Genomic DNA, 25,944 nt, shown 5'->3' on the forward strand with positions numbered 1-25,944 from the left:
ATAGTGCCCTTCATCCTTTTGGCTGTTCTTTCATGTGAGGAAGACACATGAATTATATAAAAGAGAAAATGTTGCTTTCTATTATAAGATTTCTTTTACAACATTCGGAAAAATTTGTAAGCCTATAACAAGTTTTTTGCTTTATGTTGGGGAAAAACTGTTCTTTTTGAAAATACTGATACAGAAACCTCATGTTTGGGAAGTGACCTATTGATTTGGCTACCTAAAGTTAGAAGCATTGACCTTGAGGCTTTTTTTCCAATAGGTTTGCATTTATGGTTTTTGAAAGATTGCTATCCATAGTAGCTGAGAGCATATGCTCACCTTGCCTCAGTCAAGACATGTTCAAGGTGCTTTTTTAACAAAAAAAAAAAAAGAAAAAATGACATGGATATAAAAAGAGAATGGATACACAGATTTCTTAAAAGTATCAGGCTAACCTATGACATTAGTAGTGATTTTTTGTACTTAATTAACTGCTTCCATACCCTATCATTGTGGCATGTGTCATCATTTTATTTGTTGACATGGCTACTATGCTAACTTTGGTGTTTAATGCCCACCTTTAAAAACCTAACCAGGTGGGGAGCCTGGGTGGCTCAGTCGGTTGAGCATCTGACTTCGGCTCAGGTCATGATCTCAGGGCTCCTGAGTTCGAGCTCGGCTCATAAGTTCGAGCCCCTCATCAGGCTCTGTGCTGACAGCTCAGAGCCTGGAGCCTGCTTCCGATTCTTTGTCTCCCTCTCTCTCTGCCCCTAACCCACTCGCATTCTGTCTCTATCTCTCTCAAAAATAAATAAACATTAAAAAAAATTAAAAACCTAACCAGGAAAACTCAGTCTTACAGCAGGTTTTCATCTGACTTTAAAAGATTAAATTAATGAGGAAATAAAACAAGGAAAGGAAAGTTGGTGAAAATTAAATAGGAGAATGCAATAAATGTTTGTATTCTTTTTTGACTATGGTATGCTGGTTACCTACCAGTAAGAAAAGAGCTTTCCAGTGTGGGCTATTCTTTTGCTGGAGCATCCATATATTTCAATCTTACTCCCCTTTGATCAACAGAGGCTAATTGGGAACTTTCCTGAACCCTGTATTCAGTCTGTATTGTGAAAATATAGAGCATATTTATCCTATAAAATTAAGCGAATCATCTAGTATTTAAAACCATTCTTTGAGGGGCACCTGGGTGGCTCAGTCAGTTAAGCGTCCACCTTCAGCTCAGGTCATGATCTCACAGTTTGTGAGTATGAGCCTCTGTGTTGACAGCTCAGAGCCTGCAACCTGCTTCGGATTCTGTGTCTCCCTCTCTCTCTCTGCCCCTCCCCTGCTGGCACTCTGTCTCTCTCTCTCTCTGTCTGTCTCTTAAAAATAAATAAACATTTATTTCACTTGGCATAATACCCTCCAGTTCTGTCCACTTTGCTGCAAATGGCCAGATTTCTTGCTTTCTCATTGCCAAGTAGTATTCCATTGTATATATAAACCACATCTTCTTTATCCATTCGTCAATTAATGGACATTTAGGCTCTTTCCATAATTTGGCTATTGTTGAAAGTGTTGCTATAAACATTGGGGTTCATGTGCCCGTATGCATCAGCACTCCTGTATCCTTTGGGTAGATTCCTAGCAGTGCTATTGCTGGGTCATAGGGTAGGTCTATTTTTAATTTTTTGAGGAACCTCCACACTGTTTTCCAGAGCAGCTGCACTAGTTTGCATTCCCACCAGCAGTGCAGAGGGTTCCCGTTTCTCCACATCCTCTCCAGCATCTATAGTCTCCTGATTTGTTCATTTTAGCCACTCTGACCGGCGTGAGATAATATCTCATTGTAGTTTTGATTTGTATTTCCCTGATGATGAGTGACGTTGGGCATCTTTTCATGTGTCTGTTGGCCATCTGGATGGGGGATGGGGGAGAGGGGAAAGTGGGTGATGGGCAGGGAGGAGGGCACTTGTTGGGATGAGCACTGGGTGTTGTATGGAAACCAATTTGACAATAAATTATATTTTAAAAAAATAAAAATTAAATTTAAAAAAAATTTAAAAATTTAAAAAATAAAAATCATGTAAAAATTTTTTAAAAATAAAAAAATAAAAATAAACATTTAAAAAAACTTTTTATAAGTTTAAAACCATTCTTTGATCTAGTTAAGCTTACCAGCTCTAGAAAAGAATATGAAAATGGGAAAAAGAATCTTGAATGCACCAAAATGTCTTCTAAAAGTCTACATTGGCATGCCAAAGACAGCTATCATTTTCCAACTTGACTTACCAAAACAAGAAGTCAACACAGTAGGTCTCTTTACTTCAAGAAAGAAGTAAGCAATCAACTACCTTAAACTGAAACCATATATGGGCTTATATCGTAGTAGCCCTGTATTGTAGAGTTTAATAGTCTGGCATTTGGACTCTACTATTTCAACAAATATTTATCAGAAAGGAGGCTTTATGTGTCCGGCACTGCCCTACGCAACAGGAATAAAGGGTGAGCAAAACAAAGTCCCTGCTTTCACAGAGCTTATGTTCGTATTTCCTAGCACTCTGACCTTTACAAAGTTCCGTAACCTCTTCAGACTTCAGTTTGGTTTTTTTTAATGTTTATTTATTTTTGAGAGAGAGAGGGAGACAGAGCGTGAGTAGGGGAGGGGCAAAGAGAGAGGGAGACACAGGATCTGAAGCAGGATCTAGGCTCTGAGCTTGTCAGCACAGAGCCTGACGCAGGACTGAAACCCACACACTGTGAGATCATGACCTGAGCCAAAGTTGGGTGCTTAACCGACTGAGCCCCCCAGGTGCCCCCAGACTTCAGGTTTTTCATCAGCGAAATGAGGACAATACTACCTCGTCTGTAAAATTATTCAGGTTTACATGAATTATCAGTGTGATAAGGTGTTTCATGCCATGCCAGGAACACAGGAGATACTCAGTAAATTTTAATGTTTATTTCTTCATGATGATAATAATTACCAGGAGCACACATTACAACCATATCACAACTTTAAATCTACTAGCTCAAAATTGAATTTTTAAAATTCTCCACATTCTGTGGGCTATTTTTTTTTTTTTTAAAGTAAATGCTAGGGCCAACATGGGGCTTGAACTCATGACCCTGAAATCAGGACTCACATGTTCCACTGACTGAGCCAGCTAGAGTACATCTCTATGGGCTACTTATTAGTAATGATTAGTGGCTAGAGTAATACCTAGGCTGAAAGTTTTACAGACATGCTGTCCAATATAGGACCTCTATAACTATTTATTCATCTATTGAAATGAAGCCAAAACTATTTTTTTGAGCAAATCTTGGCTCTTCCTCCCCACCAGCGCTTCCTTAACACCCCCTTTTAATAGGTAGAGGAATCACCTATTCATGCACATATCCTTGTTGGGCTTCATAAACTCTGGAGTAGATATTAAAGCATGTTGATGGCCCGAGAATACCAAAAATAATGTCATTCAAGTTCTTGCCAGAGACTGTAACCTCAGACTTTCTGTTATGGGAAAAAATAAAAATAATTCAGCTATCTAAAAAAATAAAGTTGTGTGAAGGAGATACAGTCCATCCATTCCTTTAGACGTGCTTAATTTTTCTCAAACAAGCCACACTACTTACAGACTATCAGGTCACCTGAAACACATTATTTTGATGCCCTCAGAGCTAACTCTCCCAAATTGCTGTTTGGTGTTGTATCATAAGACCACACTAAGGATACAAGTATGAAAAACAGCTGTTCTCCATGGCTAGTTTGCTTTTACCACCCAGATACAGTGCATCATAATCAGTTGTATAATCATCTTTGTATTTGTTAATAGAAAGCTCAAATTTTGGCCATCATCCAGCAATTGGGCAATTGTACAGGTCTTGTATTAGTCAAGTTTATGTATTAATCTTACTTTATCCCTGCCATTGTCCTATTTCTTCTCTTTTTTTTCTTTACCCCTTTTTCTTTTATCCTACTATAATATATATACAAGTCATCTCAGATGCTTTTTTCAAGAACAGATATGAATAAATAACTATTAAACAAGCAAAAGTAATTTACTACTGTTTTCTTACTTAATATGATATTATTTTTTTCACTATTAAATCACCGTAAAGGTGTATAACTTTGAGCCCCCCTTTTCACAATTTGTAAATGTGTAAATAATGTTTTTTCTAGTATATGGGTTATAACACTCTTTATTATTATTGGGACTCCTAAAGTACTTTTGTCTTGATAATGTAGGTTTTCCTTCATTTGCAATTTCTTTGAGGAAAGTTTTCAAAGAAATTTTTCTACTAATGGGTATAAATTTTTGACCCAAAAGCATTGAAATTGACTAAAGGCATCTTATTTTCAATAATCAACATCTTCCTTTTTTACTGTGCATGTTCTCCACCTTAATTAACCTTGTAAGTGGATTCAGAGCTTTCCCATTAGTATGACTTTTTAAATTTTGTCTATGGAATAGAAATAAAATAATAGAATCTATCCATCTATCAGTGATACCCAAAGGATATATTTGAGATTCTTTGGGAAATAATTCCTATCCATTGCTACTTTAACAAGATCCAAGTAATAATTCTTACCGATTTTAAAATCCTTGGGAGGGGGGAGGAACTTTATGGTTTTATAATTAAACATATAAGGTTACCTAGAGCCAGTATACAAAACAAAGAAGTGGGAATAATATGTACTTGCCAAATTTTGTAATACATATAAAATATACTTTTCCATCCATTACAGCATCTCAAACCTGAACTGAAAATTTTTACAAACCCAGAAGTAATCCCAGAAAAAAAAATTCCTTAACCAATAATGAAAGATTTTAGCCTAAAAGTCTTCTGGACAGTTGCAGAAAAATCTATATGGAACACCCAGTTAGAGTTTTGAATTTTTTGTGTGGGTTTTTTGGGGTGTGTGTGTGTTTAAGATGTTCAGATAGGAAATGCTTTGGGGGAGAGAACTGGTAAGGAAATTAAAGTTTCAGTATAAATGCAGTAAGGATTACAACTGTAAATAATTTTCATAACTGTTTCTAGTAATTTAGCCATATCTGGTTCTGTTCAGTCTTTATTGTCAATTAGTCCCTAGTGGAACTTAATTTAGTGCTCATGAATCTTCCCTGTCCTGATAATCTGAAATATTATGTGGTATTTGAAGTAATCAGTCCTCTCTAATATGTTTTCATGTCATTTTCTAAACTAGTCCATAGTAGGAATTTACTGTGTTTACATGACATATTTGTGAATATATGTATTTAGTTAAAAATCAGTGCATCTTTATCTTAATGAAAGATGTTAATTTTTTCAAAGTTTATTTATTTAGTTTGAGAGAGAGAGAGAGAGAGAGAGAGAGAGAGCAAGTGGGGAAGGGGCAGAGAGAGCAAAAGACTGAATCCCAAGCAGGCCCGTGCTCTCAGCGCAGAGCTGGATGCAGGGCTCAAACTCACAAACCGTGACTTCATGACTTAAGACAAGATCAAGAGTTGGACGCTTAACCAATTAAGCCACCCAGACACCCAAGATGCTATTCTTTATGCATTAATGCTGTTGTGTAAATAAGTTCAGAATCCTTTAAAGATTCTTGCCATGTAAAAAGCAGTTGCATCCTGGGTTTTTGTGGGGTTTTGGTGTGTGTGTGTGTGTGTGTGTGTGTGTGTGTGTGTGTGTGTGTTTAAGATATTCAGAGAGGAAATGCTTTGGGGGAGAGAAGTGGTAAGGAAATTAAAGTGTATTACCAGGCAGCATGAGGGTGACTCTAGACTTAAAGGCTGAAGGTAACAAAAATAGTCTATTTCTATATTACTAACTAGAATGAAAAGAAATTACAGTGTTAGGAACATCACTGACACTCCAGAAGCCGTCAGTGTCCGTTGTAAGGTAACAGGGAGCTTTCATGACCAACATCAGCAACTAGATGACATTACCTAACAGAGCCAGATCCTTTTTAAATATAACAAGAAATCCATCAAAATTGAAAATGTAGTCACTTCATGCCAGTTTTATGTTATTTATAATAATTTGCTTTATATGATATTTTATTCATCTCCGTAATTAGTAGTATAAACATATTTGAAGCTATTTTGATTTTAGTTAAGAGTTTTCCTTAATTTATAACTGGAGAAAATAAAAACCATAACAATTAGGAAAAAAAGCCCTGAAAATGTTCACATATGATATGATTGTTTATGTAGTAAATTCAGTATCTGTAGTTAAATCTTTTGGATGAAAGGGATAATTTAGCAAAGTTGCTGGATACAAAATCATTATACAAAATTCAATTGTATTTCTGTATGCTAACAGTAAGCAGTTAAAGATCCATTTATAATAGTGTCAACAAACTTGCAGTAGTAAAACATAAAGCTAAGGAGTATATCGTGTTTGAATATTCAATCACTCAGCATTATAAAGATGTTATTTCTTTCCAAATTGATATACAGGTTTAACATAATTCCTGTCAAAATCCCAGCAAGATTTTTTTGGATATATAAACTTCTGGAATCCCTAAGACTACTGTCACTTCTGATACCAATTGCAAGTGGGTGTCCCTAAGACTGCCTTCAGGTTTGATCATTAGCCAGAAGTCCTCACAGAACTGACTGAAAGCTATTATATTCACAGTGACAGTTTAGTACAGCAAAAGGGTACATAGTAAAATCAGTCAAGGAAGAGGCGTATAAGGCACAGTGTCAGAAATTTCCAAGGATAAGTTTCTAGCTGTCTTCTTCAAGTCAAGTTAATAGACAGTGTTTTCTTCTTTCAGCAACATAGTGTGAGAATATACATGGAGTATTGCAAACCAGGGAAGCCCACCTAAGCCTTGGTGTCCAAGTTTTTCCTGGAACTCCGTGACGTTGACATGGTTGACCATCTAGTGGTGCAATGAAATAGAAAATTAGTGTTTTCTTAAAAAACTAAGCATGTAACTAATATATAGCTCAGCAATTGCACTCTTGAGCATTTTATCCCAGAAAAATGAAGATTATCTCATGCCAAATTTTTTACGTGAATACTTATAGCAGCTTTATTCATAATAGCCAAAAAACTGGAAACAACCCAGATGTCCTTCCACAGGTGAATGGTTAAACAAACTATGGTACATCAATACCATGGAATACTACTCAGCAGTAAAAAGGAACAAGCTATTGAGACATACAACAATCTGGATAAATCTCCAAAGAACTAAAATGAATGAAAAAAACAATTCCAAAAGGCTGAATACTGTATAATTCCATTTATATAACATCCTTGAAATGACAAAACTATAGAAATGGAGAACAGATTAGTTGTTGCCGGGGTGAAGGAGGGGCTGGAAGAGAAGTGAGCATGGCTATAAAAAGGCTACATGAGTTATATTTGTGGTGATGGAAATGTGCTGTGTCTTTTTTTTTTAAATTTTTTTTTCAACGTTTATTTATTTTTGCGACAGAGAGAGACAGAGCATGAACGGGGGAGGGGCAGAGAGAGAGGGAGACACAGAATCAGAAACAGGCTCCAGGCTCCGAGCCATCAGCCCAGAGCCTGACGCGGGGCTTGAACTCACGGACCGCGAGATCGTGACCTGGCTGAAGTCGGACGCTTAACCGACTGCGCCACCCAGGCGCCCCGGAAATGTGCTGTGTCTTAACTGTATTACTTTCATATTATAATACAGTTTTACAAGATGCTACTATTGAGGAAAAGCATAAAAGGGACACAGAATGAATCTGTTATTTCTTACAACTACATGAGTCTAAAATTATCTCCAAAAGTGTAATAATTATAGCTTAATTAATCTAAAAATGAAGTTCAAATTCTCTATGGAAAAAATGATAAAACTTCACTAAGAAGCATTAAAGATGATCTAAATAAGTGGCAAAGGGCACCTGGATGGCTCAGCTGTTAAGCATCTGACTTCGGCTCAGGTCATGATCTCACAGTTTGTGAGTTGCAGTCCCACATCAGGTGAACATGAGCCCCACTTCAGGTGAACCCCACTTCTCTTTCTCCCTCCCTCTCTCTCTCTGCCCCTCACTCACTTGCACCCTTTCTCTCTTTGTCTCTCTCAAAAAAATAAGTGGCAAAATATATCATGTTCGTTGGTTGGCAGACTCAGTATTGTAAATATATCCGTTCTTACTAAATAGGCCTATAAGCTTTAGTACAATTCCAAATAATTTAAGTGACATGAGCAATCTACAATAGCTACTTTACTGTCTCCTCCTTCCTCTCTGCCTCCTTCCTCCTTTCACTGGCTGCAAAGAAAACATGTCTGCTTTTGAAAATTGACAAAGCAATACAAAATAATGGTGTGGTTACAAAAGTTCATATAATGGTTTATCTATTCAGAATACCAGTAGCATTTTGCTTTCCAAATTCATAAGTTTTTATGCCATGATCTTCTGTATACCTCCCTTTCCTTAATTTCAAAATGGGAATAATCATCAAGATAGTGCAAAACCCACAGAAAAGGTTTATGATTCTGTGCTTTATTATATTTTTTTTTTAATTTTTTTTTCAACGTTTATTTATTTTTGGGACAGAGAGAGACAGAGCATAAACGGGAGAGGGGCAGAGAGAGAGGGAGACACAGAATCGGAAACAGGCTCCAGGCTCTGAGCCATCAGCCCAGAGCCTGACGCGGGGCTCGAACTCCCGGACCGCGAGATCGTGACCTGGCTGAAGTCGGACGCTTAACCGACTGCCCCACCCAGGCGCCCCTGTGCTTTATTATATTTAACAGTACTTAGTAAGCATCAGTTTTCTGGTGAATTCTGTCCCAGACAGTTGTTTATATAGCAAACATCTATGATGTTTATATAGCAAACAACTATGATTTCTGGAATAAAATGTTTTGAAGCATTAGCACCCCCACCAAAAGATTTGGAGATAAAGCAAGGTATTTTTCATACATAAAATAACTAGTTAAGCAGAATGGGTGTATGATAATACAATATACACTACATACAAAGTGCTGAAACATGAAAGAAAGGGAGTAGTTGGTATGGGGTAAGCAAACCAAAGAAAGCTTATTAAGGGAAGTAAATATTGAATTGGATGTTAAAGCAATCAGACATACATCTTCTGAATTTTTTTTCTATTCCAGTGTTTTACTGAATCATACATATTCACTATATTATGGTAAAATGTCTCTGTACCTTTGGCTTCTCACATCTCTCTATAGATTTCTTACTTGTGAAAGGAAACTGTTGGGGTAAAATTTTATCTAGGGTCCTTTCCATGTCTTTACTATTTTATATTTGGTATGTTTCTATCTGCATCTAAATTTAGACCAAACCAACTGCATCTTGGGAATAGAAGCTCTTGAACAATCACAGTTAAAGTTTTTCTGAGAGTTCTTAGTTCTGACTTCTAAACCTCTTTTGATGCTAGAAAATTGTATTTACTAGATAAGTACAACATTTTAGCTAAAGAGATCTGGAAGATACTTTGAGTATTTGTCATTGCTTATCAACTAGTTGCTTAATGGACTGTGGATCATCACCTCACCAGTTTTTTGGAGAAAGCAAGAAAAACATTCTACTTACTCCCTTCAGCTTTAGTTATAGAGTCTCCAATTGTCACTATATTCCAATTTTAGAGGAATTTACTTCTTAACTCCAAAAGCTAACATATTCTTCAACATAAGGTGTATTTATCAGTCTGCATTTAAAATGAGTAAAGTTTGACCATTGACTCATCAAAAACCTTACAATGCTAATTTCTTCTCTGGCCAGACTTCGAAATCACAGACATGATAGGGGATACTAATAGAAGAACTGAGAAACAAACTCAGAAAAGAAGACTAAAGCCAGAGAATGGAGGGCTTTAAAGCATATTAAAGAATTTCTACTTGATTTCTTAGATTATGGAGAGCTATCAGATAAGTGAGAAGTAAGGGAGAGAGGATTCATTTTCAGAAATGCCAAACAGGGGCACCTGGGTGGCTCAGTCATTAAGTGTCCAACTCTTGGTTTCAGCTCAGGTCACGATCTCATGATTTTGTGGGCTCAAGCCCTCAGTCTTGGGATTCTGTCTTTCGCTCTCTGCCCCTCCTTCACTGGTACTGTCTCTGTCTCTCTCAAAATAAATGAATAAACTTTAAAAAAAGAAAAAGGAAAAACAAATACCAAATGAAAGCTGTGCTGTGTAGTTAACAGTAGGTTTACAACCTATTGGAAATTTGTACAACACCACATACACACAATGGAGTCCCAAACCTTTAGACAATTCATTTCCCGGTTCTTCTTCCTCTCTCTATTTCTCGGGCTTATCTTCACGAGCTTTGCAATGAGCAAGCACCAAAGAAAGGGAGGACAAACTGAAAGTCTCTGCGTCACCTCGGAGAATGTACATTTGTTCCAGTCAGACCACTTTTTGCCTTACATGGGCATGGGTGATGTCCAGTTAAGGCTGTAACCTCTGTCGTACTCAGCCAATAAGGAATCAGGGAAGGGACTTGCACACTAGGAGATAAATTGCCTGCTGTAACTACCATCAGACACCTGCTCTTGCAAGAACATTGATTAAAGCCTCTGGGTAGGTGGGCTTATTTCTCACAGGTATTTTTGAACAGAGAATGAAGCATATGACATAAATGATACTTTAGAATTTTTCATCTGGTAGTAAGAGGGGTACAAGGTAAAGGAGGAGAGGCTGAAAGCAATGAAATGAGTTAGGAGGAAGTTGCTGGATTCTAAATGACAGGTCATTAAATCTAGAATGATAACAGAGGGATTAGAAAGGGAGAAAGAGATGGCAAAAACTTTTTGCCTAGGTGTAATTTTCAAGATTTGGTAACTGATTGGATCAGGAGGCCACAAACAAGGGAGGAGAAAAATCAAAGATGGCTGAGAGACATTCAGCTGGAGTAGTTAAGAGAATGTTGTGTCCATTCATAGAAATGAAGAACTCAGTGGAAAAACCCGCCTGGAGAGTAAGCCCAACAGTTTCCTCTGGACTGCTTGCAGAAATGGAATGCTGTGACAGCATATTCCCCATCCCAGTACCTTGCCATCACACAGTGCAGTGCTTCCAAGGACTGAGAAATCAGAAGTATCAGCGTAACTCACAAAAGTAAATTGTTAGGAAAATGCTTTGCCTAGTTCAACTCCATTTTTTATTCACTACTTGGAAATGTTATTTTATTAGTCTCTCAACTCTTACTGCATATTACTTTTACTGTATCATTAATGTATTTATGTGAACTAGTAGTAAACAGATTTTATACTCTGAAGTGTGTAGAATAGTGAGCCCCAGAGAATGCTCTAGACATGGGTGGAGTCCATAAATACAATCAGGAAGGGTTAAATCCTTCATTCTAACTTCCCATAATCCACTCACCATTCACCAGATACCATCCTGTATTGTTTTTTAAATACAAGTCAGATTTTATTTCTCCTCTGCTCACAACTCTGCCAACAGCTCTTTCACTGCACTTGGAATAAAATCCAAACCTTTCACTACGGCCTTCCATACCTCATATAGCTTGGAGGCTGCCCACCTCCAAGTCATCTTCTGCTGCTTCCTCCTCACCCACAGTGCTCCAGCGTTTCCATTCCTCAATTGTGACAAGTTCTTTTCTCCTCAGAGAGCCCTTGAGTTCCTCCACAACTCTGCCTGCTGCATTCTGCCCCCAGACATTCATCTGGCTCCTTCTTGCCATTCAGGTCTCAAGTCAGAAGTCTTCACCGAGTCTAAATTGATGACCATCTCTCTTTGTCCTGCCACATCTTCCTCCCTCATTGTCTTCACATCCCAGCGCTGTTTTCTTCACAGTCTGAAGTTTTCTAACTGTCTGAAGTTAACATGTTCAAAATTAGCATGTTCGCTGGTTTCCTTGTTTATTGCGTGTCATCCACTCTAGCATGTATGCAACAAGAGTGGAGCCCGTATATATCTTGCTCACCAATGCATCCTCAGCCCCAAGCAATAGTGCCTGGCATACAATAAATACATGTATGAATGTATAAATTAATCATAGAACCTCTAGAAAAACTATCTGCCCACAAAACATATCATTTAGAGTAGAGTCCACAATGGAGAGAGGAAGATCACAAAAGATCTGGATATTTGAATTAGTAAATGTTTGTGTTTGATTTGGTGTTGAAATAAGGATAGTATGTTGCAGTTCATCTCTCTCTCCCTCCCTTCATCCTCTCTCCCCAACTCCTCTCCTTCCCTTAATACACAGAGTCAAACTAGCATCCCTAAGTTATGGATACCTATCTCTAGTAACAGAGAAGCCAGGAGAAAGAGAAGCCTGACAAGATAGATACCTGTCAAGTTGTACCAGTCTTCTCAGGCAACACTATTTTAGAATGGAGCCTAGTAAAGCTCTTCCTGATGATTGTGTTGGGAATAGGATTAGGAACCTATATTTACAGAAATAACTATTTTTTAGTTCTTTTTTTTTTTTTTCAACGTTTATTTATTTTTGGGACAGAGAGAGACAGAGCATGAACGGGGGAGGGGCAGAGAGAGAGGGAGACACAGAATCGGAAACAGGCTGCAGGCTCCGAGCCATCAGCCCAGAGCCTGACGCGGGGCTCGAACTCACGGACCGCGAGATCGTGACCTGGCCGAAGTCGGACGCTTAACCGACTGCGCCACCCAGGCGCCCCAAGTTCTTTAAATTCCCTTATTCAGGGCTCTGTCCTCTTGCTATCCTTTGGTAAAGTTACTGCGGAAAATGACAAAGGGAAACTGGAAAAAGGGAGCATTTGCCCATCTTGGCTCAAATTTTAAAGGGAAACAGTATCCCTGGAGGCCAGGCCATATGGCAACATTAGGAGTAGTATGTGACACAAGAATTAAAACCGAAGAAAGCACTTCCAAACCAGTTGTTGGAATTTGATAGGCAATGGAAGCAATAAAAATGCATCCATTTTTCATTGATTAGGAGGTCGATTAGAGAGGTCTTCCAGGTTCAGTGTCAGAGACCCACACCTACTGTAGGCTGTCTACTCTGCCTAAGAATAAGTTTACTTCCCAGGGTTGTCTCCCTGGGTCTTAAGATGCCTTATGCCCTGCATACCCACCCCCAATCCCCCTTCTGTAGATGAGAGATGTAGAAAAGAAGCTGGAGGAAAGGACAGGATGCCAAAAGATTCAAATGACCCAAAGATTTCTACCCCTGAGTTTACATCTTTGTTTCTGCCTGTCTCTTATTTCTGGTCAAGCTTGACAACCGGCCTTCGGGTCTCAACAATTTCAGCCTTAACCAGCATTGTATTTTTCATGCAATGGAAAGAGATTTGCCTATTTCTTACACAAGTAATTTAACAAGGCAATGCAGCATGTCTACTAAGCTGCTCTTGGCATTTCCGGTGCACAGTCCCAGTGAATAGCCCACCCCACTCCACTTACCACCCCCCACAGTGACTGAGTCTCACATTTGTGCCTTCTAACTTGGAGAGTCTCTGTTAGGAGCCCTTCTCTGCTCAAATATTTTTTTTTTTTTTTTGTAATGATGTTCTCCTTAGAAGCTCTAGAATTCATTTTAAAATGAATTTTAGTAGTTATATTTTATTTCTTTTTAGAAGGCACATTATTTTTCAGTGCTCTAGTATTTCTCTAATTCTTTATAACTGTCTAAAAATAACTGCTGGTAAGCTTATAAGTTCATTAGTTAATCCCAGTGGGACTCAATAATGCATATTACAGACCTCTTGATTTTTATAAATTAGATTTGCTCAAGAATTCCCTTACCTGTTATTATCAACATAGCTATATTGACAGGGTCCTCATTACTTCCTAATTGCCCATATTTCTTTTTTCTTGTTAAAGATCAATTTTTAAAATCAAACCTTGTCATTTTGAAAGTATCATAGACACGTTATCCTGTTAATATTAATGTTTCATATCTTTCTAGGTTTTTCCCCCTTTATTATAGGAAACAAAATTTATTCATTACCTTTTGCTTTAAAAATAAAGTATATTTTTGTAGTGGGAAGGGTGATTGGAGAATATCAGTGAGAAGGTAGGAGGGTAGGGGCACGTGCTAGTTTCCCTCACCCTAAAACAAAGACATAAAAATTATATTTTGTATTCAGAAGTCACTCTGTCAACAGTTACATTCCCTATTCTAAACCAGACCAGAAAATGTAAATAATGCATAGATTGTTGAAGTTGTTCCATGACCTTTTGGTCTAGGGCCATGTAAAATAAGGTGACTAGCAATAATTAGAATAGCAAGTAGCTGACCAAGAAATTCTTCTAAATTATCTCTTTGGTGAGAACTTAGACTGTCCATCATTATACTAGTAAACCTCATCTCTGGCTCACAAATTTGATGTGTGTGTTATGTGTGTCTGCACACGCATGCATCTCTGTGTGTGTGTATGTGTGTAATATCACTTGAAGAGTGATTATTTGCTTTCCCAGACATTTCTTCACTTTATTAAAAGATTTGTTGAGGAGGTAAATAACCCACTTCTTCCTTTAAAGAAATTCTATTTACAGAAATTATATTTACATATAAGTTTTTAAGACATCTACTGCATAAAATGAGGTACAGCTTCAGACTAGTCTACATCTGCCAAAGTAAACATCAGGATTTTGGCTGCTAACTCACTAGCATATTTTGGCATGGTTTTTGCCCAAAAAATATAAGCACCAAGATCAAGTGAAGAGGAGTGTGGACAAGGCAGACTTGTAAGAAACACTTGGATTGAAGTCATCACAGGAAGAAGTAAAGGGAATAGACAAGACAGAAGAAACAGCAATGTTTTCTTCTCTCTTACCCTATTCTTTGAGCATTCCACTCTCAGTGCTATTTCCAACCATTTTTTTGTTGTTGTTTAATTTCTAAATGCTATTATATAAATGTAGCCTTCCTCTTTCTCAGTTCCATTACAAGATACCTTTTTAAAATACATAGTCTTTGGGGAAAACAAATGACACATTTTAGCAATTTGATCTTTCTCATATGATTTACAGTCTCGTACTTCATACTTAAAGTTTCTAATCCTTTTGACCATTTGTGCTATCATTACCACTTTGAAATTTGCTACAGTTTATTTTTTAAAACAAGTGATAAGTAAAGGATAAATAATCAGTCTAGTATTTTATGGGCGATCCCCTGCTCCCTGCCTTTTGGTTCTTTACCAGTGAATAAGATCATTGACAAACAGTATTTATGGAAGAAACATTAAGAGAAATAACAGGCATTTTCTACTCTGTATAGGATAAAAGAGATAGCCAGAGTAGGGCTCAGATTATAGGGAAAATTATTCTCTAATATAATAAAAAAAAGAATTAACTGTTCATTTTTATTTAAGCTGACACTTGATCATTTAAATACCTCCTATTAAAACAAATCTTATGCAGTGCTTTTACTGTCTTGATATGAATTCTAAAGATAACATGATCCACCTACTTCTAAGATTGCTAAATTATTATAATGCTTTAGTTAACATATAGAAGGAATAAAAGAAAAGTAACTCATAATAAAAATAATACCCACGTCAATATTTAAAGTGCCCTAGAAAATATACATAAGAAGGCATGATATAGTAGTCAGATACTTAGTCCTGTACATAAAATCACCATGGATTCAACAGCTACAAATGCAGGCTGATGCAGGTGTGTTTATTGACAGCTCAACTTTCATGGGCAGTGATGCCATCAGGGATGAGATTTTTCTCATATGGTAAACCACTCTTGGTAATTGTATAAACCACTCTTGGTTATTAATATTCTGAACAACGTAAAGTATAAAATCCCTTCAATTTACATGGTAGTTGGATTCCTGGAAAATTCTGTATATGTTAAAATGATGCCAAAAGTACTTTGAGATTATTTGTTAAACACATCTAAATTCTGAGCCCATATAATTATAAACAGGGTTTTTAACTACATGAATAGCTGGCGGAACATTTGAAAACCATGTGGGATACAAAACAATCCTTCATCGTGCTCTACTGCCCTGCAAACTGTAGGATTTCCACCATCTCTGGCCTTCTTCTGCTAAATGCCAATAGTTCTTTCCAATCATCTTGACCACCAGAAATACCCCTACACATTTCCAAAATGCCCCAGAGACCATTGCCATGCCCACTAAGAATCACTTATTGGGACTGAACAAAGGCCCATTTTTGCCATGAAGCACTGGGAACCAGTACGTTTTATTTTGATACTGAATTGATTCTATGGATCAGAAAACTGAATTTGCCCCAAAGGTGAATTATCCAGAAAGAACAAGCCTGCCAATCCAAAAAGATAAAAAAATCACTCCCTGAGAACGTGGCAGGTATTTAACATGGAAACCCTTTATTCTGTACATTGTGGGAACCCCTCTAGATTATGTAAAGGGGGTCTGAAAAATGGAAAGTAGTTCATAGTCCCTAAAAAGATGAGGTTTTGATTAGGGTAAAGTTGTGATAGAGATGAGACCATGGTTATACATAATGTTGTCACTGCAAAATGGAATAATTTTCCATATTACCCACCCATCACTGTAGCTTATCAATAAGTGGCTCCTTTTTTGATTGGCCTAAAATTTCCACTTTTATATCCTTTTATGAATAGATATTGTAATGGCCCAGTGTTTCTGTCCTCATGTAGTTTGCCTAAAGTAGTGTATTTTTTAGCTACTGGAAAGCTGCTCTCAAAAGTTTCCGTTTTCTAAGCATTCTATAGGTAGATATTCATATTAATTTATAAATATTTTCATTGAACTTTGGCTCAGACCTTTCGAAAATGGTCTCCAAACATGTTCGTGAAATGTGTATATGCAGCCCCAGATGGATATGCAATTACCTAACTTGCAGATGTTATTTTAAAAAAATTATTAAAAACCTCCTTTGATAATTTTTGAAAAGAAAGCCATTTTTATATAAAATATTCATGTTACTACTCCTTATTTTAGGGAGACTTCTCCCTCCCCCGCTCTATTGTCTGTAATTCAGTTTCTACCCCACTTCACTTATTACCTTCACTCCTAGCAATTTCCCTTCCACTGACAGAGCACATACTCTCATAATTTATACTCTTAAATTGCAAGGGTGAATGTTGAGAGCCAGTGCAGGTACTCAGTTAACTCAGGGATTTTTGGTCTTTTCAGCCCAGGACTAGTCAAGCAGATAGTCATCATAAGCTAAAACTAAAAAGCCTTTGTAGTCATTTTATCACCAGGGAAATTTGTTCATCCTTCAGAAAGATTGTCACCAGGAAAGAAAAAATAAAGGAGTTAAATTGCTTCAGACCATTGACTCCTTAGGTCCCTCTAGATTCATAGATTGAATTGGTTTTCATGGGGTGGGAGGAATTATGAGAAGAATTCCCTGAGAAAGCTCACAAATTGATCATAGCCTTGGTAACACTACTAAGTGTAAGTGTGATCACTATGGAGGAAATGCCAAATGAGGCTGGAAGCATGGGAAATGAGAAGGAAAAGAAGACAATTAACACCTCTTTTTTTTTTCTTTCTTTCTTTCTTATTGTGTTTGGAAATGGGTGTTGCCATGTAGTGTGCATCTTCAAAAGACAGGAATACAATTGATTTTAAAGTATTTTATCATTGTAAGTGCAATTAGTTATTACTGAAGTGAAACTAGATCCGCAAGCACTGTAGAAATAGGAACAGGTATTGCATAAACCTATCCAGAAACTAGGCCCTCTCTCGATAGACCCACAAAATATTACTTCAAGTAGGTATGTCTGAGCATATCTAGAATGACTTACTACTTGGGTTTAGAGGATATAAATGCCTTCCAAATTCAAAAGAATTCTTTAAGATTGTCATAAGAATAAATCAGTGAGAATTACAATGATAAATATCTAGATGTTATGTATGTTTTAAGGAACTTGAAAGTTTATATATCTTTGATGCAGCCAGGCATATATACATACATATACACACATACATACATATATATACACATACATTTTCCCCCCAAGAATTCTATGAAGACTTGTCAAATTCAAGTCAGGCACTTCAGGTTATGCCAAAATAACCTATACTCATTTCTCTCTCCCACTGAATAACATTGAATTTTGCCAAAAATGTGTAAGCAAACAAGAAATGATCTCATTTTTGTTATCTGAATACAGTAGTGTTGGAGGATATTTTTCAAGGATATGACTTAAATAGTGGATCTAAGTTCCCAGTGCCAGTTCATAAAGCCAAATTGCAGAGGATAAGAGGATAGAGACCATCCTTGTGAGGGCACCTCTAAAGACCGGGGTTCTCTAGTAGGGCCAGTTCCCGTATCTAAGTCCCATGCACAGACTGTAGCTTTCTGCTCTCTGGTCGACTGCAGCCATAGCATCCTTATTGTTGTAACTCCCAGATTGTGATACTGTCACAAAACTGTTGCTAGGCAACAAATGTGGTTACCAGGTCTCAGCGAATAGCTGAAGGGGAAAGCAAAGTGTTGCACCATTGTAGAGTAACCATAGCAATGACCTACTATTACAGACTAAAGAATTATCATTAACAATGTTAAAGTATCAGACAGAGGCCCTGAATCCCAAGACTTTCAGGCAGTGTCTCTCTGCATAATTGAGTGATCTAGGAAGAGATTTCAACTGTTTCAAAGCTGTTCACTCATTTCTATGCTAGGAGTCTTTGCTGTTATTATTTTTATTTTTGTAATTAAACAAATGGTTGTTATGAAGAGGCTGGTGAAATGAAACGTTATCACAAGGAGTCGAAACAGATTTATATCCTCATTTGTTCTTATGTCTACATCATGTTAGTTTTTGCCTGTGTTAAACTGAAGGTAGGTTTGATTTGAAAAACACATTAGTATCAAATTGAAGCCACAAAAAAAGCTGTAGTAAAATAACCCAGTAAAGTGACAAACTAAACTTGTATTTTCTAAGTCGAATTCCTCCCGACAAAATAGAAGGCCTAGATGCTCTTTTTGTAGTCACTGCTTTTGAAACGCTTTTTTTTTAGCTTTTCTAAAACTGTCCCCTAAAGTCTGTAAAAATGTAGCCTCCCAGGGCAATTCTAGGGATAGTCTCCTTTCAATCTGAACCTTCATGAAGCATCCCATGTAATTTGGTCGCAGTGACCTCCCTGAGACAAATTATGTCTAACGGCACAGCTTCCAAGAGAGGCAAGAAAATTCCGATTTATTTTATTCTCTTGGGTAGCAGAGAAACGTGGGTGCTCCGGGGTGGGCGAAGAAGCCCGGTCCCGCGCGCAGGAGAAACCAATCCCCGCGCGCGCCCGCGCCCGCGCGCGCGCGCGCGCGGAGCCTGGGGAAGTGGGTGGTTTCGAGGCGGGAGAGGGAGTGGCCCTTCTCTCCGAGCGCCTCGATTGGCCCGGAGGGGCTGAGGCCCCGGGGCCGCCCGGCCGCGCCTCGGGCAACCCGCGGGGGGTGGCCCAGCCGCGTCCTCGCGTCGGGGGCGGGACGGGGCCTCGGGCCGGAGGCTGCGGAGGTCTCCGAGGGCCGCCCCGGGCGCCAGCTGCAGAGCAGCGGAGGAAGCAGACGTGGACAGTCCCGAGCCCTGGGGGCAAAGAGAGCCCTCGCGTACAGGTGTGGCCTGGAGAGGCCGCGTCCGGGCCTGGAGACGCGCTCCGGCTGGGGAGCGGGCGCAGGAGCTCGGGCCGGACGCGGGGGACGCGGGCTCCGAGGGCGGGGCTCGGGCTCCGGGAATGGCAGCCGGGCGGCCTGTGCCTTGTTACCGAGCGAGGCCGCCTCGTAACCGAATCTGTGTTTTTTGCAGGCACCGACCGTCACGAGCTAACTTCCTGGAAGAGCTTCCCGTCTATTTTCAAATTCTTTACCGAAGCCTCTGAGGCAAAGACCAGTTCCCTCAAGCCGGCTCTGACGCGGCGCTCCCACAGAATAAAGCACGAAGAGCTGTAAGAGGAGAACGAGCGAGACGGGGGAGGGGAAGCAAAGGCACCACACTCGAGCATGCATCCACACGTCTCCTAACTGCTTGTTGTCGGCGAGCAGACTCCCAGCCCCTCATTAGATTGTTTTCTTCCTAGAGCACAGGGTCGTGATATATACATCTAAATAGCGTTTTGCATTATTTCTAGATGAGTGCAACTGTCAAAGCAATATGGGTTCACTGGTCGCGCTTCCTGCGGGCTGAGCTCGGGCTACGCGCTGCCCGTCAGCGCGCAGATTAAGGCTGACAGCGCCCTGCCCGGCGCGGCCGGCGCGCTTCTAATTGCCCTGACGGAGCCCGCCCGGCACTGCGGGGCGAGCGGCGTCTGCGCGGTCCTACCGCCCGCTGCAGCGCAGCCGCTGCTTGCCCTGGCCCCCGGCCCCCCTCAATCATGTCCTTTTTTTTTTTTTTTTTTTTTTTTTTCCGCCGAGCAGAAGCAAACTTTTATTCTAGATTTCAAACTTCCATTTTAAGTAGGTCTCTCCTAAGAGCCTCTTGAGCCTTTTTTTTTTTTAAAGGAAGTTTCCCCCACCTCATCCCCTCAGAAAAGCCAAATTTAAATTCAAAACGTGAATGCAGTGATGTGCTATGTAGTCTTGGGAGTGCAAAGTGTTCTCTAACAATCTATTTTCATTTCGAGACCAGAAGAAAAACTTTGCATAAGAATCTATGAAGTACCGATTACACTTTACCGCTGAAAGATGCTTGCCAGTTGAATAGGAGATTTTTACACAAGTCTCTAATTTCAGAAGACGTTGTTTAAACCGAAACATAAATGATGAGCAAATCTTTTAAGTGTGAAAGGTCCCATTTTCAGTGGAATTCCTAACTTTATCATTAGAATTGACTTTACTTTTTAAATGTGTATTGAGTGGCATTGTAATTTAGATCGCACACTTGTTTTGCTTTTTAAATCTTAATGTGGACAAAGTTTGCTGTTGTGGATAATCCTAACTAGAATGATCTATTCTGATTCATGGAGTTCGATCCTTTTAGGGATAGTATTTTATGGTCATCAGGTGAATGAATCTTGTCCTCTTTCGCCTTTTCCTTCAGAGAGGCTGAGTGGGGCTAAGATTATTTTTTTTTAGTTTTCTGCTCCAACAGAAGGGGAAAGACCTAGTGTGAAAGATTTTTTCCTCTCAATCCAACGACATAATTTTTAGTAGTCCACTTCCTCTGCAGGGTTTTGCCCTACAGTTTCAACAATTACTGTAATCCAGCTAATATCTGGCCAACACTGTGAAATCTAGGAGGTAAAATAAGTTAAGATTTTGCTGACTTTTACATTCAAATATTAAATCTTAACATCAATTTTTAATTACTTGAATTTAGTTACTTAGTGAAGATTCTGTTTCTGGCAGATGAGGGTCTGAATTTAATATTTTTCATCCTTTTTTAAAGCGTATGCAACAATATGCCTGCCTTATTTAAGGACATGACAAAATGTACCCAAAACGACTTAGAACTGTCTGACTTCTCAGAAAAAAGAACTTAAAACAACCACCTCATGGATAAAATGTTTTTATATTACGAACCGATTTCAGCAAGTTTTAAAACTGAAAATATCTGTGTTTGGTATGCATTAATTCGTTCTTATACTTTTAATGATGGCAAATCAAAATGATCTTCTTTCAGTGGTCATATATGCATATCTTTTGATATTATTTTAGCAGAAACATTGTAGGAGAAAACATCAAAACGTCATTTTATCCAACTCCTGGATAACTTAAAATGTATCACCTCAACAGTGTCCATCCAGCGTGTTGGTCTGCAATCTTTTCTGTTTTAGAAGTAATGGTGAACTGTGTACAGTAATGGTACCTTCCTTTGAGAGGATATGAGAAGTGACGTGGATTGAATAATTATTCAAAGTGTTATAAACTGTGTGGTGTTTTCACTGTATGAAAGTATTCACAGGAGAGCTAGTCTTACTGCTTTTTTAAAAATCAACACTTGTACATTGCTAAATTTATGAAGCTTATGCACCTGAATTAGAGCAAAGTAAATATGCTCAGCTTATAAACTAAATCACTCCTGTCCCTTCTCTTCAGTTTTCTCACTTCTCTTTCTGAAAACTTTTACTTGCAACTAGAGTGAATCACTGTTTAATTGCCTTTAATACTTTAAAACTACTGGGTTGTTAGCCTTGTTTAACTGTCTATGGAGATCTCTTTGCAAACTTAAGTTGTGCAAATGTAATTTCTCCTTTTGGATCTGTGCTGTTGCAACCCGGAGAGAGCTGGGCACACCAGCCGAGACCTCCGACTGATGAGTGATAAGATTCCTTGTAATGGAAGATTTTTTTAACCTGTTGATTATGTGTCTGTTGGTATAAATGTAGTAATATAATCCACCTCAATTTTCCTGGAGTAACAACAGTCAGTTGGTAGTAACACGCCTGCTTGGAGGCGACAAGTGTTAACAGTATTTCTGCTCTGATCTTCCCATTTTGGTTTCTTTAGACAGGTTTTTAGCAGAGTAGAGGTTGAAAGTTAGGATGTAGGCTTTTTTAAAAATTATATACTCGGTTCTTAGAGCAAATGGAATGGGAAGCAAGGAGTTGTTGATAAATCTGAGATTCAAAATAGTCCTATTAAAACTTCGAAGCCAGATACTGGCTTTAGAACTTTATAAAGGTATCTGACCACGTAGCCGGTAAAAGTTTTCATGGATATTTGAAGGGGGTGGGGGAATCTATTTGTAGTAATAATTGTTCTTTCCTCAAGTTTCTGCCTTGTGCTTCGACCTGGATTGCATTATTGTTTATACAAAAAAAAAAGGAAAGCACAGGAGTTTCATATATATTATATATTTCTGTTTACCATTTTAAAATAAAAACAATTTTCCCAACAAGCCTCAGCGTATTCTTGCTCAGAAGTTCATCTATTCATGTATAGGGGTTAATAAAAGCAGAAACATAAAAAGAATGGTGGGACAGCATTCATCAATATTTTAAACTGCATCGCTGCTTTTATTACTGTTGCTGTAAGGTAATATCCTAACTTAACTTGATCACTCACTATTTGGCTTGGACCTTTCACAAAGCTAACAGTTTTTAAGATGTTTGTTTTTAATATCTAAAATATCTCCTGAGCTACAAGGAAATCTGAAGCCATTGTTAAGCTATCATTTTATAAAATATACTTTAATATACTGTAAACAAATGTTTTCCAAAAACAGTCTAGTGACATTAAATTGCTCCCAAGTCCCTATATAAGTCCTTGGTGTATTATGTCTAATCTGAAAATATCCTGTTTACACATATTTTACAGCCTTCCTTTCTTTAAAACCTGTAACTCCTTTGAGAGAGTGTGAGTGACAAAATATGTTAACTGTATTATCAGGGCTAATAAGTTAAATTTCTACACATTTCTCTGGATTACCTGGAGTCCCAATCCAAACACATGTGTCTCCGGTTACAATCATAGTTTTATAACTGTAAACTGACAGGTTTCTATAATCCTGGTTCACTTAAGAAAGATTACTATTACAGAAAGTCTAAAAATTTCTCAAAAACTTTCCCCATGCCGTTATAGGGAAAAAATGTCTTTAAATAAATGTGAGACATTCTCATCTTTGAAATATGGGTGGCAAAAAAAACCGATAATGTGGTTATTTTATGATTACTTATTAGGGGCTGTAATAATATAAAATAAAAGACTCCAGGAGGTACTCCCTTTCAAAAATTGAATACTTTCCTTCCTTCCTTCCTTGTATAGAGTGACTGAGTGGGAGTCTCTTGAATTGTTCGTCTTCCTTTTATCTAATATTCTATTAATCTCCAAAAAGATCAGTTTGAGTCTGGGAAAGGGTTTTTAATCAACACTTCACAGAGTTTAAAGCTACCCTACCTAAAGCGTCAGCTTTGTTAGGCGGTTTTAGATTTAAAGCATTGCAACTGTCATGCACTGTACTAAAAGTAAAGAATGTACACCAAGTGGAAGATGTTGAAAAGAGGGAAATAGCACAAAGTCGATTAACGGAGATTCGAGAATAGAAGTAGCCATCAAAGCATTCCAACGTTTATCTTGAAATCTATGTAGAGTTAAAAAAAAAAAAAAAGCAACAATGATAGTTTTAAACCTCACACTTAGGAGGGATGAATGTTGATTTAATTGATTCATTTGGATCAATGTTTTTAAAGTTTCACACCACTGATCTTTCATGTAGTGATGTCTTTAGCAGTCAGTGGTCTGACATGAGCCTTCTCAGATTTCATCAGTGGGACTCTCCATGACATCTAAAATTATGCAACAGCCTGTGCAGTGGTAACTTTGGAATTGGGAGACCTCGATGCCAGAGAGCATGGTCATATTTAAGAACTCTTGTTAATGCTTAGCACAAAGGTTTTAGGGAGTGGTAATTGTAAATGAACCATAAAGGTTAAAGTGACCAAATATTATATAGTGGGCTTTAATTGCTAGATAGGAGAAAATCATCCTGAAAGTTTGACCATTAAGTGGATGTCGTGCAGTGCCCAGTATTTTCCCCTTTAATGGAAAAACTGGAAAATGGAAATTTGACTTAACCCATGAGGCCTTCCAGGCAACTTTTCCCAGCCCTTTGCCTTGAGATTTGTGGAAAGCATTTCACTATATTCTTTGTATTGTTGGGTTGAGTTCTGTTTGAAATATACATGAAACATGTTTCTAGAAAAATCTAGAGAGGCCCTTCATCTTTCTTTCTAGAGCATTCAGCTTTTCTTCCTTGGCTATTACATAGGGTAATATGGGAGACTGTCATAGGTAAAATAATGTTGAACTGTACTTTGTAACCAGCTTGCAGTACCAATACAAAGAATCTGAAATGAAAAGACAACCAACACCCCAAGAATGATATGTCTCTTTTTAAAGTTTACAATTTGAATAATGAACTTGGATAGAAACTTGGCAGGAAAACAAACCATGGCACCATCACATCACCAACCATTTTCACTTTTCTGTCCAATTTCAGAGTGCATGTGTTTGTGAGTATTTCACTAGATCAGTGACAGCTCTTTATTTGCATAATTATATGCTCTGGTCTGAAGAGAAAACTAACCCCCAAATTTCATGGGTCACCAAACTGCAACAATCAATGTTTTATCACGTATGCTAAGCAAAATCTAAGAAGCTATATGAAGTTTCTTGGGGAGTTTTTACTCCTCAGAAAATTAAAGAGTTTTCCTCTTCTGAATAGATTCAAAATCTTTCCAAGTTCTTTGTAACTGAATTCTGTTTGAAGGCAAAACTAGAGATTAACATGTAGATCTGGATCTTAGACTCACTAGCATTACTTCAAAGTGGCTTAAGAAGAGCAGCATTTTTGGAACACTAAACTTTTAAATTCTAAGTACTGTCCGTGCTATGAGGAAAAAAATTACTGGTCAAATTATGATTGGTCAAAGTGAAGTCTGAATTAACTACAATTGACTGTAAAGTGGATTTCCTTCTTTGAGGTAACTCAGGGTTTGTTTTTTTTTTTAAATAAAAGACCCAATAGAAAAATATGTATGTATGCATATATGTGTGTGTGTGCACATACACACATGTGAACATCCATACCCATCCATGGGGTATATATACCCTTCCCACCAGAAATAAACAATACATACAGTATGTGTTTGTCTTTGCAGTGCCTGTTACATAGTAGGTACTCAATATATGTTGGGATTGTTTGTAAACATATTTTCTTCTAAATAAATTTTCATGTTCAAATGCTTTAAGGCATTGTAATAAATATTTTTAAATGCCCCAACTTCATTTGCATCTGTAAATTCTGTCTGTATGTAATGTGTATTTGTGTGTAAGGTTGGCTTTATTCCATTAAAGAAAAATTGATTTAAACTGTTGGTGTCTATTTTATAGGCAATCTGCCAGACATGAAATACAATAGAGCATAGAGACACATGGAGAGAATGACTTTGTTATGGAGTTATTAAAATCCTGGAAAATATGTCTTTACCTAGGCACTTTAGAAATATACTAGGTACTCTAATTCTACTGCAAAAGGACTTAGGTATGAATTTCACTTAAAAGCATATAAGGCATTGCCTTTTATAGGAAGTGATCTGTTTGTAATAATATATTAACAGTTTTATTATTAGGCAATTCACTGCCATCAAAAACATTAAGGAAAAAAGAG

General features: G+C 37.9%; 1 protein-coding gene across 7 annotated transcripts in view; it reads left to right on the top strand.

Moving 5' to 3' along the window:
- The window catches only part of ARB2A (ARB2 cotranscriptional regulator A), a 433,966-nt gene extending 408,320 nt beyond the window's left edge, over positions 1-25,646 (top strand). For all 7 annotated transcript variants that reach the window (XM_086717888.1, XM_086717906.1, XM_025923684.2 and 4 more), the window contains one exon: positions 19,645-25,646. In XM_086717888.1, coding sequence (XP_086574014.1) covers positions 19,645-19,717 — 73 coding nt within the window. In that variant the 3' untranslated portion in view covers positions 19,718-25,646. The remainder of the gene's footprint in view (positions 1-19,644) is intronic.
- The last annotated feature ends 298 nt before the right edge of the window (positions 25,647-25,944 follow it).

The sequence above is a fragment of the Puma concolor genome, chromosome A1 (genome assembly GCF_028749965.1).
Source record: "Puma concolor isolate L17-30 chromosome A1, mPumCon1.1.hap2, whole genome shotgun sequence".
In the NCBI taxonomy this organism is placed as follows: Eukaryota; Metazoa; Chordata; class Mammalia; order Carnivora; family Felidae; genus Puma; species Puma concolor.